Raw genomic sequence first — 17,859 nt, forward strand, 5'->3', positions numbered from 1 at the left:
CAGACAGAAATATTCTAGATTCTGTATATTAGTAACACTTACAGAGGGGCTGTGGCTGTTTCCAAAGACCTTTTTTTTTGTTGTGTGAAATAAGGAGAACTCACTTAGCACAGTAACTACTGTGGAGATGTTTGAACAAATAAATTGCTTGCATGAAATAATTATTTCTAATAGAGAGGAGATGACGTTTGGATAGACTTCAATCATTCTTACAGCATCCTTGTGAGAGGTATATCAGAAACTCTGGGAGTTCTGTTATTTTAAATATTGGCATACTGCTCAGGTTACTGCAAGAATTATTCCTCTCCATTTCAGGAGCGTTAGGGGTATGGCTTTGCAAGTTTTATTTTATCGTATTTTCCAAGTGAAGGACACATTCAAAAAAACTAGGAAGAGCCTTTAGTAATCATATCACATCACTGTTAACCAACAAAGGCTATAAGGATCCTCTATAAGACAAGTTACAATTAGAACTGAAGTATCAGTTGAGAATTGGGCTGTAATTCTGACTAGCATTTATACTGTGTTTTGATATGGTATAAATCCTACTTATAAAGACTCTACTTGCCTGATTCTCAGCCTGGGGCTTTAACATTCTGCTTAGCGTTCATTTTATTTGGTTTGGTGCTCACCCACTGTATTTTGGATGAGTTTGTTGCTATGCTTTGCCTGAGCTGAACTGCTCCACCTGATGGTGAAAACAAGAAAATGCCATCTCTCATCCACTGAGGATTTATTTGAAAAAATGTTGTCCAGTGGAAGCACTTAATGCTGTAAGGGTATTGGTGCCTTAATCCAGGAGACCTGCTAATAGTGTTCTGCCCCTTTTATACTTGGATGTAGAGCAGTTAAGGTTATATAAAGGAATTGCACAAAGATCTTGAATCCACAGTTTTCTTTCATGTTTCTAGTGAGATACCCAGTGGGTGGGTACTTGTGCTGTAGACATGCGCTTCCCAAAATCCAGATGCTGCCAGAACCTGAGATGCATCTGTGCTTTGCAAGACATGCATATCTGAAAGGAGTTGTTGCTGCTCATGCACTAAAAATGTGGCTGCTTGGTGGCTTGATTTGGTTGTGTTCTTATTATCCAATGTGGAAATACTTAACAGTTGAGTATGATGTGTAGAAGAGCTTGCCCAAATGCTGTTTTCTATGTCGAGTCCATTTAGTTGCACGGAGAAGGAGGCAAAAGCTAAAGACCTCTGAAACAAACTCTGCTTACAAGAAAAGATTTAAAAGGGGTTCTTGTGGCATTGAAAGAGAAATAATCATGTAGATCTTGTGCAAGCAACAAAGAAGCAGGAACCATAACAGACCTGCATGTTTCTAAGTCTTTTTAGTTTACCCAGCTTTTGACAACGCAAGAATCTGTAGATGCACGCTACGATAAATTTGCTCCAGCACCTTTCATGTTGCCCTAAGATTTCAGAGTATTTTCCGTGTGATAGCAAGATTTATCATCTCTGGACGGTCATGTCTTCAGCCAGGAAAGCAAAAGGTATGGTTTGCTATCATGAGCTGATGTGGCTGGCATGAAAGATGGGTCCTGTCTGGAAGGATGCTTATATGTAACAGCACGTGTCAGGGATGTTCTTTAAAATATTTGAGCAGCCTCGGGCCAAGGTTTCTCGTGCTATTGAGAAGGTAAGGTCTGACCACCTGAGCACAAGCTGATTACATTCAGCCTGCACTCCTGCAAAAGTTATTCATATAAGGTCATGGTGCACCAACTAAAAAAATATGTGAACAAACAGGTTGCTGTAATTCATGCTGTGAAACTTTGAGGCATCTTCTTGTATTCAATTTTCATAACATCTAGCAAAAATTGCAAATTTTCAGCTGTTTCTGTAGTTTTGTCCTTCACTTGTATTAATAATATACACTTTCATTGCCCAAAATGGTGTGTACAGACCTTTTTTTGTTTTTTTTTTTTCTTTCTCTCTCAGACACCCTGGCTCTGGAATACCAGACAGTGCTGGAATGGGTATCCATATCAGGTAAAAGTTACAGTGCTGTCTAAAACCAAACGTGACACCTCTGCAGATCTCTGTATTTATTATGATGGAGCTTAGTGTCAATATGTTAGTGTGAATGGGCTACTTGGCATTTCAGAACATTGCTGGACGCTCCCCGTCTTGTTTGGGAAAGATGAATATAGCTGCCATATGCTTTTTTTTTTTGCCCTTTCTTTTTTTTTTTTCTTAAGGCCAAAGAGACAAAAAAAAAACCCCACATTGCAAGACTGGAAAGTATGAAGAAGAGTATTTTGTGACAGACACATGAATTCCCTGTGACAGCGAACAGCCCTGGACAGGCTGAACAGACTGTGTTTAGATTTGGGTGCTACTGCTCTTGAAGGTTGTGTACCTGTGGGAAATAGTTAAGTGGAGATAGTTCAGCAAGAATGACCAGAAATATTGATCTGAGAAAAGTTGAAGGAATTTTGGTCATTTAGCCTCAGAAGAAATAATGACTTAAATTCCACCCTAAAACTGGAGGGTGAACTGAATAACGTTAAGGAAGCAGCAAAAGAAATTGCATGGAGGCAGTGTTGAGTCTTCATCCTCAGACTTTAGGGACAATTGTTTGTCAGTATTGGTATGGCTGCAGTCACTGGTGCCTTTCAGTCCTGTTTTCTACTGTTTTTATGTTATTGCATGCAAGAAGAGATTTACTTATGACATAAAACCATAAATCTTGGTGATTAAAGAACATGTATTTGCCAGACTTATCAGAAGAACGAGGTCATTCAGAAAGTTACTTACAGCTTTTAAAGGGCAGCAACTAAACTCACTGTATCTAAAATCATGCTGCTAGTGGAGAGGGTCCAACAGAAAGCAAATCATCAAATAAAGTCATTATCAAAATCATTGTCTCAGAGATAAAAATGTCTACCAAGTGCTAATTGGGATTAACCCGATTGGGTTTTCAATTTGGTTTGGTTTTTTTTTCTTCACTAGATAAAATTTCTAATCTCATGTTTGCTACAAATTCTCTGTAAGTGGCTCAACACAGCATTGTAGAAATCTAGCTGTACTTTCTGTAGATATAGTCAAATGGATCATTTGGTTAACAGCTCTACCCATAAGTACAGAATAGTCCTGTTGAAGTTAAGTCTATGGAGAACTGAAACTTAGCATTCAAACTAAGTTAAACACACACTATTGATCCTGTCATGGAGGGAAACGATAACTTTAGAATCCCCCTTTGTTATCATTATATATGGATTTAGAAATACTAATGCTACAGTTAATAAAGCACAATCTTAATTGTTTTACTAGGAAATTTCCCTAGTGGATTCTCTTGCAAGAATGAGTATAATAGTTGTGGTTCATTGCTAGCTCATGTTCTCTTCCCTTTTTTTAATTACACCTAATTAAAAGCTTGCTGGCACTCTAAATCAGAAAAAGGATTGTATTGGCCCAAGAAATGACTTTAAAAGAATGATTTGGAGGGTACACACTTTTCTTTAAGCATAAGCATATGCCTATATTTAAATAATCCACAAAGAGCATTCGGTGGGCCCCTAAGGACTATTTTTCAGCTGCAAAGAAAAAGGCTCTAGGAATAAAAGAGGCAACTGAAATGCCTCTTGCCAGTGGAAATGGCTCGTGCCCTGCTTGGGTGCATGGTTGTGCCAGTGCAACCTGCTCTAGAGATGGTTCATCTAATCCCTCAGGAGATGCCCTCAGGGAGGTACAATCCTGTGGAAATTAGAGTAGCTTCTACAACTGGCTCTCTTAGACTGGGAGCTATACACCCTATTGCATGCATCAGTTACCTTCTATGAAGTTACCCCAGGTTGGTTTTGGTTGGGCATAAATTCCTGTGTCTTGTTACTTTTATTTCTTTTACTTTTAAACGTCTATGTAACCATGTTGTATATCGAAGAATACCTGGATAAATTTATTCAATTTTCTTCTTTCTAAATGTTAACATTCCCAGAAAATGGTTGAATTCTTTGAAAGTAGGCTTTTGTATTAGAAAGAGCCCCTTTTAAAGCTCACATTTTCATCATGAGTAGGTGAGATTGTATACTAGAATTACTTCTCTCTAATCTGCTCTAGCATTTTTTCTTTCACCGTGCTTTAAACCCACATTTCTGATGTGCAGTAAGATGTTTGAAGTAATCTTTCAAAACAGACGTTTTATTTAGTTTATCAGAATTTAGTTTATTCTAGGTTCTGAATGGGCATCATCATCATTTTTTGGTGTTACAATATTATAATACAGTCAAGATTAAAACATAAGAGGAGGGTAGGTTGGGGAGCTTTATTTTTCCATAGTCATCAAAGTTTGAAAGAGGCAATTTTTCTTACATAGGATGCTTATGTATAATTCAATAACCCCTCTGTGATTAAACATGTCTCCTGTAGACCTCAGCTGCCTGTAATGTCAGTTAGACTCTATTAACCTTTTCTCATCTCCATCTTTCAGCCACTGATGCCTGACCTTCATTATTACTACATAGTTGAATTGTCATTCTACTGGTCCTTAATGTTTTCTCAATTCATTGACATCAAAAGAAAGGTAAGAGCAATGAGACTAAAAACACTGAAAGCTTTAAGCATATATCTTTCTTGACTTGAGGAATGCCTGTATTACCCATGCAGTGAACTGGAAATACAGGCCTTTCTAGTCACTGCTTCTTGTAGATATCCATCACTGAGAAACTGGTGTTGAAGTGCTTGTCTTACTCTGTTCCTTGTTACTATGATGTGATTTTTTTCTGCACGTGGGAAGAAGAGCCTGGAGTAATCAACTATTCAAGGGGAAATGGTTGAAAAAAACCTTCTATTCTCATACAGTGACTTGAATGGAACCGAACAGTAGTAGCTAGTAGAAGTGCTGTTTTTTCCAAGAGTTAAATGATGAAATATCAATGGCAGAGCAAGACTGCCCATAAATTCACAGTATCACTTTGGTAAGATCTATGAGGGCTTTCAATTTATTCTACAAAGGGGTGGTAAAACAGGCATACATTTAATATTAAAAAATGATGTTACATTTAATCTTACCTTTACTGTTATTTAATTTCAAGTAGCTGAGCATTGCTATTAAGGGCCAAATAAAACTCTGGCCTGATAAAAACATTTTTACAGTATCAGTAGCAACATGTTCTATATTCCTTCGTCCAAGTTCTCTCCTCCAAGGGAGAGTCCTAGCCCATAGCAGAACAGGCAGGACAGCAGTCATTCTTTAACAGTCCATTGAACTATTCTTGCACGGTGGTTTAATGTTAAAAATTACTAGTTTAAAATGTTTGAGAGGATTTTATAGTATTCTTATGTGCCTCCTCCTACTGTCATTGAATGAAATGATTGTAGGTTATGCTAATGAAAAAATCCCTGATTACTAGAATTTTAGGAGGAGCATAACTCTGAAAAGAATAAATGAAGAAACCAGTACGTCCTGAATGAATTTTTCTGCTATTTGGAACCCCAGTGTGCTCCTGGGAGTTTTGTGTCAGAGCTAAGTATATAGAAAAACACCCCCTCTATTTGAATTTCCAATTTTTTCCAGAAGTAGAAATCTCATGAAAACATACATAAACTTTAAATCCATATTGGAGGGTAATTTGTAAACAAAACAACCAATTTAGGATGAATACATGTAAATTTTTTGCTTGCATTTTCTGTAGATGCTAAACATTCTGTTAATCATGAGCTTGAAATGAGTACAACTGCAGTGTTTCAGAAAACAGATGCAGAATAGCACTGCTCAACAGAGCTGTATGATAGTGGAGATGAATTTAAATCAAGAGTAACATTGACTAACATACGTAAGCTGCAGGTGCCAACAATACTGAATAGCCATTTGTCAATATATCAGCCAAAACTAAACCTCTGCAGGAATGTTACAGAACTGTTTGGGTTGTTGCTGCAGAGATGTACTGTGTCTACTCGGTCCCCCTACATTCATATTCAGCCCTCTGCATCGTGCCATTGGTTATATTTTATTTTCTTTGTGTAACTGTTGAGGGACAGCAAAATATAGCAGCATTGCAATTGCAACAGGACTGCAATTTTGCAGTTAAGTACATCTGTAAAGAATATTTAATTGATTCCTGACCAGTTGCTTTGCTTATGTGAAAAGTAATTGGGCAGCATCTAGGCTCAGCACTGAAGTACACCTCTGAAAAGGGCGATTGGGAGGGTCAGTAGCACCTTCCTCATTTAATACATCTCATGAGCAGATGCTGTCTTTTTTTCCCTCATGACCTGGAGTTTGTTCCCATTGGTGAGCTGAGCACAGAGCTAAAGCCTGATCCTGTCCATAGCACAGGTTCAAGTAAAAAATCTTTTGCAGGTCTGTTTCTGAGTTATATATAAATGACTTGTTATCAAGAAGACTTTGCAGCACCTATTGTGGAAATAGAATTAAAGATGGAGGTGGTGAAGTAGATCACTAACAGCTAAGTGACACCTCTGCCACAAATCTGCAGTGCTTGAACCCAGAGCACCAGATCAAAGCAGTGTCCCAGGTATCTGCTGTGGCTGAGAACATCCAGTGTCCAGCAGAGAGCAGGAGCACAACATCTGCAGTACAATGACAGCAAGTCAAAAGCCTTTCATTATAAACACCCTGCAGGAGACAGTGGATATGCCATATTTATAAATAACCTATTAGATCACTGACCAGTTTGGACTGTGGAGACAGTTCTTTTTGTAGCGTAAGCAAAATAGATAACTAGGAAGATCACACTGGAGAAATGGGACTGTGCACTGCTGTCACACAGTGAAACTGTTCTGTGGCCACAGGTGAATGAAAGCTGTTAAGAGAACGCATGAGTTGAAAAATGTTAGCACTGTGAGCTTGTAGCAGTTGAAAAAAAGTAGTACAAGCTTGACAGAGACACCAGCTCTTGCAGCACCATAATAGTTCTTCTTTAAAGAACAGGTTTAGTTTAAAAAATATGGAAAACTCTTAATGTACCCAATATGCAATGTGAAATGCTGCCCATATGAAATCAGGCTTTAACTGGAAGAAGCGGGAAATTTGCCAGCTAATATCATATGCTATTGTAATAATTCATGACAGCTTATACAAAGCAGATTAACAGTTCTCAGCCTGAGAAACCTGTTGATGTTTTCATATTCAGTGAGAGGAATACTTTTATCTAATTCTTGGTTATCATTTTAGATACTTTAAATTCAGCAGTGGCTGCGTTGTAGTCTGGAATGATCAAAACCACCCTGGCAGCCTCATGCACTGCAGGAATTCAGCCAACTGCTTTTATGTAGCAGGGTTTCTCTCAAGGTGAGGTGTGGTAGGTCTTCCTGAAAGCACCAGCACTCGGCACTGGCCTGGCTCCAGCACTGGTCTTTTACTCATTGTAGCTCAAGAGAAATGTACTTGCCTGTTTTCCATCTCCATTTTATTCTTCTCTAATAGCAAATTTATGACTTTAGAATTACTTCCAATTGGTTTGCTGACTTTCAGATGCTTGTTTATCTTTATTAAGGTATTACAAATTCCACCAGATTATCTTTGCCTGGCTGAAGAGGTGTGAGCAAACTACTTAGACTGTTGCACATCCCTACTATTGGTATTAAGGCAGCAAACTGAGAAGATTAACTTTTACAGTTTTATAATGGCATGTTGTTTGCTTCATAAATATCTAGTATGAATTGGTTTTTTATCATCTCTGTCCAGCTTCCCATACTGATCTTTTGTAAAACACAGAGAGAAAAAATTAGATTGGAGAACTTTGTTACTCTCACAAGCCCCTGACAAGTTTTAAAAGTGGTGAGGCTTATTTACATGCTTTCTGGGTACCTGAAGTACTGCTTGACAGAAAAACATTTGACTGGTGAATTTAGGGAATGTATAAAATTTCTAGTTGGTCAGTGTTTTAACAGGTTTGTAGAAGATCTTAGAGACCTTTCTGTGTATTCACACCTTTTAGTTCCAAGCATTTGGCAATTCCTAGAGCTTCTGTGGTTTACTTTTTTAAAAAAATAACAGTTCACTCATTCCCAAAATAAAATAATGTGTAGCTGCTAATTTTCTTGAATATTCCATTTTGGTTCTAGGAAATTTATACTGTATTTCACCTAATTTGGATCCTAGATCTCTTTCTCTCTTCAAACTTAGTTTAAAAAAAAAAAAAAAAACATAGAGCTGATTTCTTTCATTTCAAAGGAAAGGAATTTACATTGTGTACATTTTGAAGACCTTTACTAGAATTGTTATGGTCGAAACCTTTAGCTGGTGATACTCCCCTTCAGTTTTGAAGCCCATTTCCAGAAGCTGGGGTGACTAATAAAGATAACATTTTGCTCTTCAGTGGCACTAATGCTCCATAGCCACTTGGCAGTTCATCCAGTGTGTGTCCAGAGGGCTTGTCTGCAAGTTGAGACCCACGGGGTTTCTCTGTTGTCTGCCCTGTGTTCTTTCTGCTGATGGTTTGAGGAGCAGGTTCTTTCTCCTATTCTTAGCCACATATTTTCATGGCACAGACACGTGATATCTTTCAGCAGCTACAGATCTGCTGTAAATAAATGCATCTTTCACAAACATAGATACCGTTTGAAATATATTTAAAAAAAGAAAAAGCCTGTTCCTGTATAACTAGTCTTCTGCTGTTTATGGGTGAAAGTGCTTGACTAAGCTGGGAACACAAGTACAACTTGACATTATGGGGACTTGTACCATTAGTTTCTTTGCATTCGTTACCTTTATCTATAATTAAAATCTAATAGGTAGCATCTTCAAAGCATAATATTAATTACTGATGGAAAATAAAAGTCATAAACAGGAAAGAGAGGACCAGAATAACAAAAGTAGTCTCTTTTTATATCACTGCTATGTTTTTCTAAATTTTTAGTAGGTCAGTCCAGCCTCTCCATTTCAGAGCTGGCAGAGTCAGATAACTGTCTCTTTTAAGAAACATTGTCAGAGAAGGAGTTCCCTGGACAGCATTTCTGTAAGTAGACTCATGCGAGGTGCAGAAGACTGCTGCCCAAGAGCATTAGGTCTGCTTAAGAATAATCCATATTCTCAGGAATGCCTTGAAGAGTTCCCAAGAGGGACTAGAAATCTTGTATCTGTAGAACATAAATGTGTCAGCTATAAAAACAGATGAGAATTTTCTACTTGGCTTCTTCTGCCATTTGGTCTGCCTATGTGCTAACATAATTGCAGTTAGAAGGAAAACGAAGACGAGTGCCATAGCATGTGGAGCTGAAGCCAGTAAAGAGAGCTAGGCTCCATTATGGCCATATGGAAGTGCTATAGCTTGCTTCTAATCCCAGGGAATAAGGTAGGTGCTTTGCTGTTTTGATTATGGATGGTATGGTGAAATGGTCCCCATGTGTGGTTTCATGGTTACTGAAATGACTAAGATGCCGTAGCCCTGCTTTCCTTTAAGAGTCTTAGAAAGGGAATCAGCCTTTAATTCTTTCTTTGTTCAGTCTGCTTTAAGAAAAAGGATCTAAAGCAGTGGCTTGAGATGACTGCTGAATGTATTTGATTGTTCTCCACACTGCTGGGACCAAATAACCTGGCAGAGAAGCATTGGGTGTACACCAAACAAGGATAGTCTTTTCTTCTCTTTTCTCCACTCTTTGCCCTGCCTCAGCTTTGTGTTGGAGGTACTGTCAATGCCCATTGAAAATAAGAAATAGCAACTTGTAGCACCTGATAGCATTAAACATTGGGTGATAGGCTGGGAGGAGGTTCTGCCCCTATTTAGTTAGTGAGACTGCTCAAGCTGCAGGTTTTTCCATGGACTCCAGGTGTGCATTGCAGTGAAGCCAAGTGCTGGTACTGAGAGGCAGCAGCAGTGCATATCTTTGAAAGGAGTGATGCCTGCTGCATGCCCAAAGAGAGGCATGGTGACATTATCAGTTGCTCTTCCCAGTACTGGAGAGATGGAGGAGTCAGCAGCTGTAGGTGCTGCTTTTCTGGAGTTGACCCTGTGTTAGTGGGAGCTCACCAACACTTTCCAACACGTGTACCTTCAGTCCCTTTGCAAACCAGGTGCTGCCACTCTAATGGCTGCAAGGTCTCAGTTTTGGTTTCTTTGCTGTGGGGTCACTTAGCTGAAGACTACCACAGCTCACAAAAGCTGACGGAAAGCCAAATGCCGCCTTGCAAGATGCTTGGCGAGCAGGCTACCTGGAGGAGCTGCTGCTTCTGACTGCCTGGATCTCTCCCTTCAGCCAGCCCTGCACGAGAGCTGCTACCTCTGCTGTGGTGCTAACTTTGCACCCAGTGCATGGAGAAACTCCCCAGTCAAATCATGCCTGTGATCTTTTCTTCAGGGTTCTGACACCACTTTCTCAAAGCTGTGCAGGTGGTTCAGCAAATTCCAACAAGACTTGGTGCCTTGTAGAGAAGAGTCTCATCTCTGCCAGTCCTGTTCTCTCAGTAATCAGTCTGGGAGTCTAGGGCAGACAGACAGGTTGTTCTCTCTGCTTTGCCTGCCCCTTGGCATGTATCCGGGAAGGTGGTGTTACAGGAGCTTCACCAAATAACTTGGAGTTACTGATCTGGAGGTCAGTTTGGGAGGCAGCAGATTAGATCTGAGTAGGAAGAGCTGCACCAGCTCATTTGAAGACTTTTCTGACCCTGTTACAGTGTGAAGACAAAGCAGCTTCATTAAAAACAAACAAATAAAAAATTGGAACTGGGATTCTCAGCTGTGTGAAAGCTCTCAGTTGTGCTTGACAGGTGGCTGTCCGTAACTCCTAGTGCAGTGGAAATGTGTTTTTCCATTCCTTTGCAGCTATTTGAACTCTTGTGAATGGTGCATTATTTTGCATATTATATGTTGCTCAGTGTATAAGAAATACAGTGTAATTTGATTTGTATGTATATATGCCTTTTCAATGTAACTTCAGACGCAAATGTTCACTCTATTAGGTTAAAGTCCTACAGACTGAGAAGTGTAGATATTGCCAAGCTTTCAATAATTTTTTTGCGTTTTGTTAACATACAATGATTGTTTTATTCAGTCTAAGTGAAATATATCTAGCAGGGTATTTAATGCACTTATGTAGTAGGATCTTTATGTAACATAACCATAATGCTGGGTTTAAAAAGCATCCTTCCATTTTTGTATGAGAGTACTGAATCTCACTGTTTGGTTCATTGTTTTTTGTTTGTTTTTTTTTTTTCCCCCCTGCTTCTTGCTGCTCTAGGATTTTGGCATCATGTTTACACATCACATTGTAACAGTCACCCTGATAACCTTCTCATATGTAACCAATTTGACACGAGTGGGAACCTTGACCTTATGTCTCCATGATGCGGCTGATGTTGTCCTAGAGGTGAGATAATAATGTGTATCATCAGTGTCTGTACATGGTATTCACTATTTTGAGAGCCAGCATGTCAACAGGTAGAATGTATTTGCTATTCAAAACAAGTATTTCTGAAACAAAGAGGCCAGTTCAAGATAGTAATGGTGATTAATATAGTGTATTTTCTTGCTGAAATATATTACACTTGTAGCAGTGTATGTTTGTGGCTTTAGGCTGTTTTATCAATTAATAAGTTGCTTGTACAGAGCAGAAGCTGGTAATGCATTGCATGCCAGGGAGGCTTACACACATATTTTAAATATAACATGGTAAAGTCAAAAGCTCAAAGCTGCAAAATTTGGAAAGTGATGACTGTGTGGGATAGAAGCTCCTGGTTCTTGACCCCTCTGAAGTGATGTGTGGGTCAAGAACCCTGTCTGCAAAGGAATCAATGTGTCACAATGAGATTCTGCTGTGCTTTTGCTGAGCAGAGGCTGCTGGGCACCTTAATGGCTGTTCTGTGCACAGGCAGTGAGCTGACCTCTGGTCCCCAGGTTCCTGTGCCTTGGCATCCAGATGCTGGTATTAAACAGTTGGTTTTGGAGAAGAAGGGATGATTGAAATTCTGTCAAGTCAAGATGGTCTGTAATTTCCATAGTGGAAATTTAGAGATGATGTCATCCTGTATCTGCATCAGTTTTTATTCAGCTCTGGGTGATGCTGGGATCGGGCTGTCTGTGAACTCTCCATCAGCATCAAACCGAAGTTAATAACTATTTTGTCTGAAATTATTTTTTACTGAAGTAGTTGCAAGGCTCCTGTTATGCAAGAATAGAGTCTCACTGTGAGTCACCTATTGCAGAAGCAAAATCCTGCCATTCTGATTCAATAGTGCTATAAATCTGTTTTTATGTTTTAATCTTTTTTTAACCTAGAAGGCACATGACTGCCGGAGATAGAAAGCAACAGAGAATCTGAATTTCTCCTGTTGCAAATAATTACATCTCTGCAAGTTTATTTTTGTGTTTTAGTAATGTGCCTAGATCCATTTCGCTAGCTATGAGTTCACCCAAACTTTCTTCATTCCTTTTTTTTGCCACCAGACAGATGTACCTGACAGTGTTCATTCCAGATCAGACCAGTGCCTGTGGAACTATAAAACCACTGGAGAGCAGCTGTAATAAGCTAGCTAAAACCTAACCTTGAACACAGTGAGATACATATTTTTTTCTCAATTCCTCTGTTCATTCACTGGCTAAGACAAAGAAAAATTTCTGGTATTGTCACATGCAGACATTCAGCAGATACACTTCCCCAGGAGAGACATGCTTTAGTCTTTCTAGTCAATTCATTCAGTCTGTTCTGACTGAAAATACTAAAGGCAGTCTAAAGTGTAGGGAAGAGAATCACAACTCCTGAGAAGCATTTACTAGGAGGGCCATTACAACTCACTGCAGATATTTTAGGGTCAATTTACACGATATCAGAACGGCTGGCAACAGACAGGATATACTTGTCTCAAAGAGGGAAAAGGATCTTTGCACAGGAGTTAGCAGGGCTTCTCCCCACAAAAAAGGGGGCAGGATCAATAGCCCAACTGAAGTGCATCTACACCGATGCATGCAGCATGGGCAACAAACAGGAAGAGCTGGAAGCCACTGTGCAGCAGGAAAACTATGATGTAGTTGCCATGACAGAAACATGGTGGGATGACTTAGATATCTAGAGTGCTGCAGTGGATGCCTATAAACTCTTCAGAAGGGATAGGCAAGGAAAGCCCTACTAGAACATAATCTGGCCACTGTTGTAAAAGGCAATTAAAAATGTTTCTATAAATACATTAGCAATAAAAGGAGGCTAAGAAGAATCTCCATCCTTGGGAGATGGGGAGGAAACAAAATGACAAAGGATGAGGAAAAGGATGAGGTACTTAATGTCTTCTTTGTCTCAGTCTTTAATAGTAAGGCCAGTTGTTCTCTGATTACTCAGCCCCCTGTGCTGGAAGTCAGGGACAGGGAGCAGAATGAAGCCCCCATAATCCAAAGGGAAATGGTTAGTGACCTGCTACACCACTTAGACACCCACAGATCTATGGGGCTGGATGGGGTGCACCCAAGGGTACTGAAGGAGCTGGTGGAAGTGCTCACCAAGCCACTTTCCATCATTTATTAGCAGCTCTGGCTAACCAGGGGGATCCCAGTTGACTGGAGGTTAGCAAGGGCCAGAAGTAGGATGTGAGGAACTACAGGCCTGTCAGTCAGACCTTGGTGCCAGGGAGGTTATGGAGCAGATCATCTTGAGTGCTGTCCTGCAGCATGTACAGGACTATCAGGCCCAGTCAGCATAGGTTTATGAAAGGCAGGTCCTGCTTCAGTAACCTGATCTCCTTGTATTACAAGGTGCTTAATGGATGAGGGAAAGGCTGTGGAGTAAAGCCTTTGACATTCTTTCCTACAGCATTCTTCTGAAGAAATTGGCTGCTCATGGCTTGGACGGGCGTAGTCTTTGCTGGGTTAAAAGCTGGCTGGATGACTGGGCCCAAAGAGTTGTGGTGAATGGAGTTAAATCTAGTTGGTGGCCGGTCACAAGGTAGTGTTCCCCAGGGCCCAGTATTGGGGCCAGTTTTGTTTAATGTCCTTATCAATGATCTGGATGAGGGGATCAAGTGCACCCTCAGCAAGTTTGCAGACAACATAGTTGGTGGCCGGTCACAAGGTAGTGTTCCCCAGGGCCCAGTATTGGGGCCAGTTTTGTTTAATGTCCTTATCAATGATCTGGATGAGGGGATCAAGTGCACCCTCAGCAAGTTTGCAGACAACACCAAATTGGGCAGGAGTGTTGATCTGCTTGGGGGTAGGAAGGCTCTACAGAGGGGTCTGGACAGATTAGATCAAAGGATTGAGGCCAATGGTATGAGGTTCAGAAAGGCCAAGTGCTGGGTCCTGCTCTTGGGTCACAACAGTCTCATGCAATGCTACAGGCTTGGGGAAGAGTGGCTGGAAAGCTGCTGGGGGATGGTGGTCAGCTGTGGGCTGAATATGAGGCAGCAGTGTGCCCAGGTGGTCAGCATCCTGGCTTATGTCAGAAATAGTGTGGCCAGCAGGACTAGGGAAGTGATCATGCCCCTGTACTTGGCACTGGTAAGGCCCCACCTCAAATACTGTGTTCAGTTTTGGGTCCCTCACTACCGAAGAGACATTGAAGTTCGGGAGTGTGTTCAGAGAAGGGCAGCAAAATTAGTGAAGGGTCTAGAGCACAAGTGTTATGAGGAGCAGCTGAGGGAACCGGGGTTGTTTAGTCCGGAGAAAAGGAGTCTGAGGGGCAACCTTACTGCTCTCTACAACTACCTGAAAGGAGGTTGTAGCGAGGTGGCAGTCGGTCTCTTCTCCCAAGTAACAAGTGATAGGACAAGAGGAAACACCCTCAAGTTGCACCAGGGGGGGTTTAGACTGGATATTCACAAAAATTCCTTCACCAAAAAGGATTATCAAGCACTGGAACAGGCTGCCCAGGGAAGTGTTTGAGCCAGCACGTCCCTGGATGTATTTAAAAGGGGTGTAGATGTGGTGCTTAGGGACATGGTTAAATGGTGGGCTTGACAGTGCTAGGTTAATGGTTGGACTTGATGATCTTAAAGGTCTTTTCCAACCTAAGCAATTCTATGATTCTGTGACTTTCTTCTGCTAGGGCACTGGGTCACAGCTCCAGTGCCGTATAAGAGAAGATGGACTTCTACACACTGCTGACATTACTGAGGGGAAAGTCAGTGCAGAGGAAGAAAATTATCAAACTGCAAAAGAAGCTGGTAAAATATTTTGCCATGACCGGTCAGCTCTGCACCTGACCTGTTTTACATATTATATATTTGTAAAAATGGAAAGCTATTTGCAGAAGCCACCAGACTCTTTCCACCTACCATTTCATAATGAAACATATCCAGTGGAAAGCTGAAATGCAACATTTTTGCTATTCTCATTGCAGAACTAGTTACATGTTGGTAGGAATACTGGAGGTGAAGTTTTTTTAATAGATCTTAAGGCATCTGCAGGTACAGAAGAGTCATAGCATGATTTTCAGGAATAGCTATTCTCTTAGGTCTGAGTGAAAGTTATCTTGCGAACTCCAAGCTGCATAGCTACGGCAGGACAGACCAAACTTAGTCATTTGCTTGCCTAGGAAGTTGTTACATTAGCTTAAGCTGAAATCTAGGCTACCAAAAGGCAACTTCCAGAATCCCAGCTAAGTTATTTAAGGGGTATTAGGTATCATTACACTGCAGTACAGCTTGTGGGTTGGAAACACTGTAACCTAAGGTGCTGAAGCACTTAAAATCCCACCTATTTTGGGACCTTGAGACTTTTCAGCTTTGATTAATGAACACTGTGACAATTTTGATGCCACTGTATGGATGTGAGTAGTTGCCAATTTGGTATGCTTCTGGTGTAAGAGCCTCATGTAAATGTCAGTTCAACTCAAAACCTTTCTGTCAGGTTCCAGCTATCTCCTAACGCAGTTTTCTAAAAGAGCAGGAAATGGACACTTCAGAGCAAGGCAAATAGCGGTTCTGTAAAATAAATGGATTTATGTAGGATAGCAAGAGTATCTGGAAGAGCTGTGTTATTCAGTTGTAGTCTTGACTTTTAAGCTTTGAAAACTATGTTGTATTGTCTTAGGTGGCCAATTCCATCCAACAGCATACTCTTTCTCTTTTTCCTAGTCCTTCTTTATCAATATCATTTGTAGATTTGGTATTTGAGAACTGATGACCCAACAGCTGTACTGTTTTTGAGAAATGGTGTGATACTACTACAACTTGCTATAGCAATAACGATTCCACACACTATGAAACCACCATGCCACCATGGAAATATATCCAAAATTCCTATCTAAGCTTTCAGTCATCTGAAAATCAAGCTGTTAGTAACTTTTCTGCTTTGCACTTTGGCACCAAAGTGTTCTCTTTTCCTCAAACTAGAATGTGAGTACAAACTGTTAGGAAACTCATTTATGTCCACTATAGAATGTAGGGCTGATTCAGAAGGGCTATGTTTTCTTTGTAGCACTAGTGACTTTACTCATATTTTGAGATCTTCCTAACTTGTTTTCTGTTAGTGAGGATATCCTTTATATTCAGATTTTGAATGGAAACATTGCAGAAGTTATGTAACATCCAAAAGTGCAGGTTGGTTTTGGCATCCAGATTGTCTGACATGAGCATTGAACTTTCAGGTTCAGTGTGTTCATAGCAAAAAATATCAGACAGAATGCAAGACTGTCTCTCACCATTGTAGACAATTCTCTGGTTTGAATTCTGCATTCAGAACAGTATTCTATATACATAGTTGTGGTAATCTTGCTCCCTCGTAGCCCTCTGGAAAGTCTGCACAAGTAAGCATCTTCTCAATATGGGAGTTGGATATAGGCCCCCTCAGAGAGGGCTTTGAAAAGGTTCCCAGTGGCTTAAGTGGACACTAAATTAGGCTCTTCGTGTACTTCATTGTGCAGTGACTCTCTGGATACATTTGACAGAAAGCATCAAGAAAGACTGTCCCTGCCTTGAAGCAGATGTTTTAAAATAAGTAACTGCTTACACCCATGAACAGCATGGAAACAGTATAGACATCTTAAAACAAGCTTGCTTGTACGTGCTGTTTTCTGCAGGGAGAAGAGTGCAAAGAAACTTCAGGGAAGATCAGTGTTTTAATGAGCAATTTGAGTGAAGAGTAATAGTAGACTCCTCTGAGAAGGAATTAGAAGACTGCATGAAGACAAGTGAGAGAAACATGTAGAAATAGGCATAGGGCAACAAGTTGGAATGCAAAAGTCGGACGGGGATGAGACCCTTGGAAAAAGAAAAAGGGGAGGGACATAATCTTAGAGGTAAAAACTGCTTTGTGTAGGCCAGAGAGGAAGAAGAGATGCTGTAGGAGAACATAGGATATGGAGCACAATAGAGGAACTGAGACAAAGTTTATATATAGCAATACTAGAAGGTCAGAGCACACAGGTCAGGTGAAAGATGGATAGATGCTGAAAATGCAAGTGGAGCATACTGGAAAGGTGAGAGACAAGTAGGTAAAGACTCTGGGGGCAAAGACAGCATAAACGCAATGGAGTTCCATAAAAGAGTTTTCTGAATCTGAAATTGTAGGATTTCAAAAAGGAAATTGAATGGAAAAGGAAGATATGGGTGATGTAACTCTGGTTTTACATAGTCTGGGTTTTTTTCTGAGAAGACATTTTCCACATACATGGTGGAGAGGAGTTACGAGGTCACTGTAAGGTGGCCCAATAAATATGTTAGCGATTTCGTAAAAATTTGATTTCTTCTTCTTACAGCTTATACACAATACAAGAGAACTCAGTTGTCCTCACAGAAGTAAACAGACATTTCTTTCTTTTACAGGCTGCCAAAATGGCAAACTATTGCAAGTGTCAAAAACTGAGTGACCTTCTGTTCCTTACATTTGCCATTGTCTTCATTGTCAGTAGGCTTGGCATATATCCCTTGTGGTGAGTAAGCATATCATTTTCCTCAAATGCTAAGCATCAGACAAGCTTGGAAATAACAGTGTTGTAATTGAACGTGATTTATTGGCATACTCTG

At 40.3% G+C, this 17,859-nt stretch overlaps 1 protein-coding gene across 1 annotated transcript in view; it reads left to right on the forward strand.

Moving 5' to 3' along the window:
- The window catches only part of CERS6 (ceramide synthase 6), a 126,130-nt gene that overhangs the window by 83,241 nt on the left and 25,030 nt on the right, over window positions 1-17,859 (forward strand). Inside the window, exons 6-9 of the mRNA XM_014954133.1 lie at window positions 1,950-2,000; window positions 4,441-4,533; window positions 11,151-11,279; window positions 17,659-17,765. Of these exons, the coding sequence (XP_014809619.1) occupies window positions 1,950-2,000; window positions 4,441-4,533; window positions 11,151-11,279; window positions 17,659-17,765 (380 nt within the window). The remainder of the gene's footprint in view (window positions 1-1,949; window positions 2,001-4,440; window positions 4,534-11,150; window positions 11,280-17,658; window positions 17,766-17,859) is intronic.

The sequence above is a fragment of the Calidris pugnax genome, unplaced genomic scaffold (genome assembly GCF_001431845.1).
Source record: "Calidris pugnax isolate Ruff unplaced genomic scaffold, ASM143184v1 scaffold103, whole genome shotgun sequence".
Taxonomy (NCBI): Eukaryota; Metazoa; Chordata; class Aves; order Charadriiformes; family Scolopacidae; genus Calidris; species Calidris pugnax.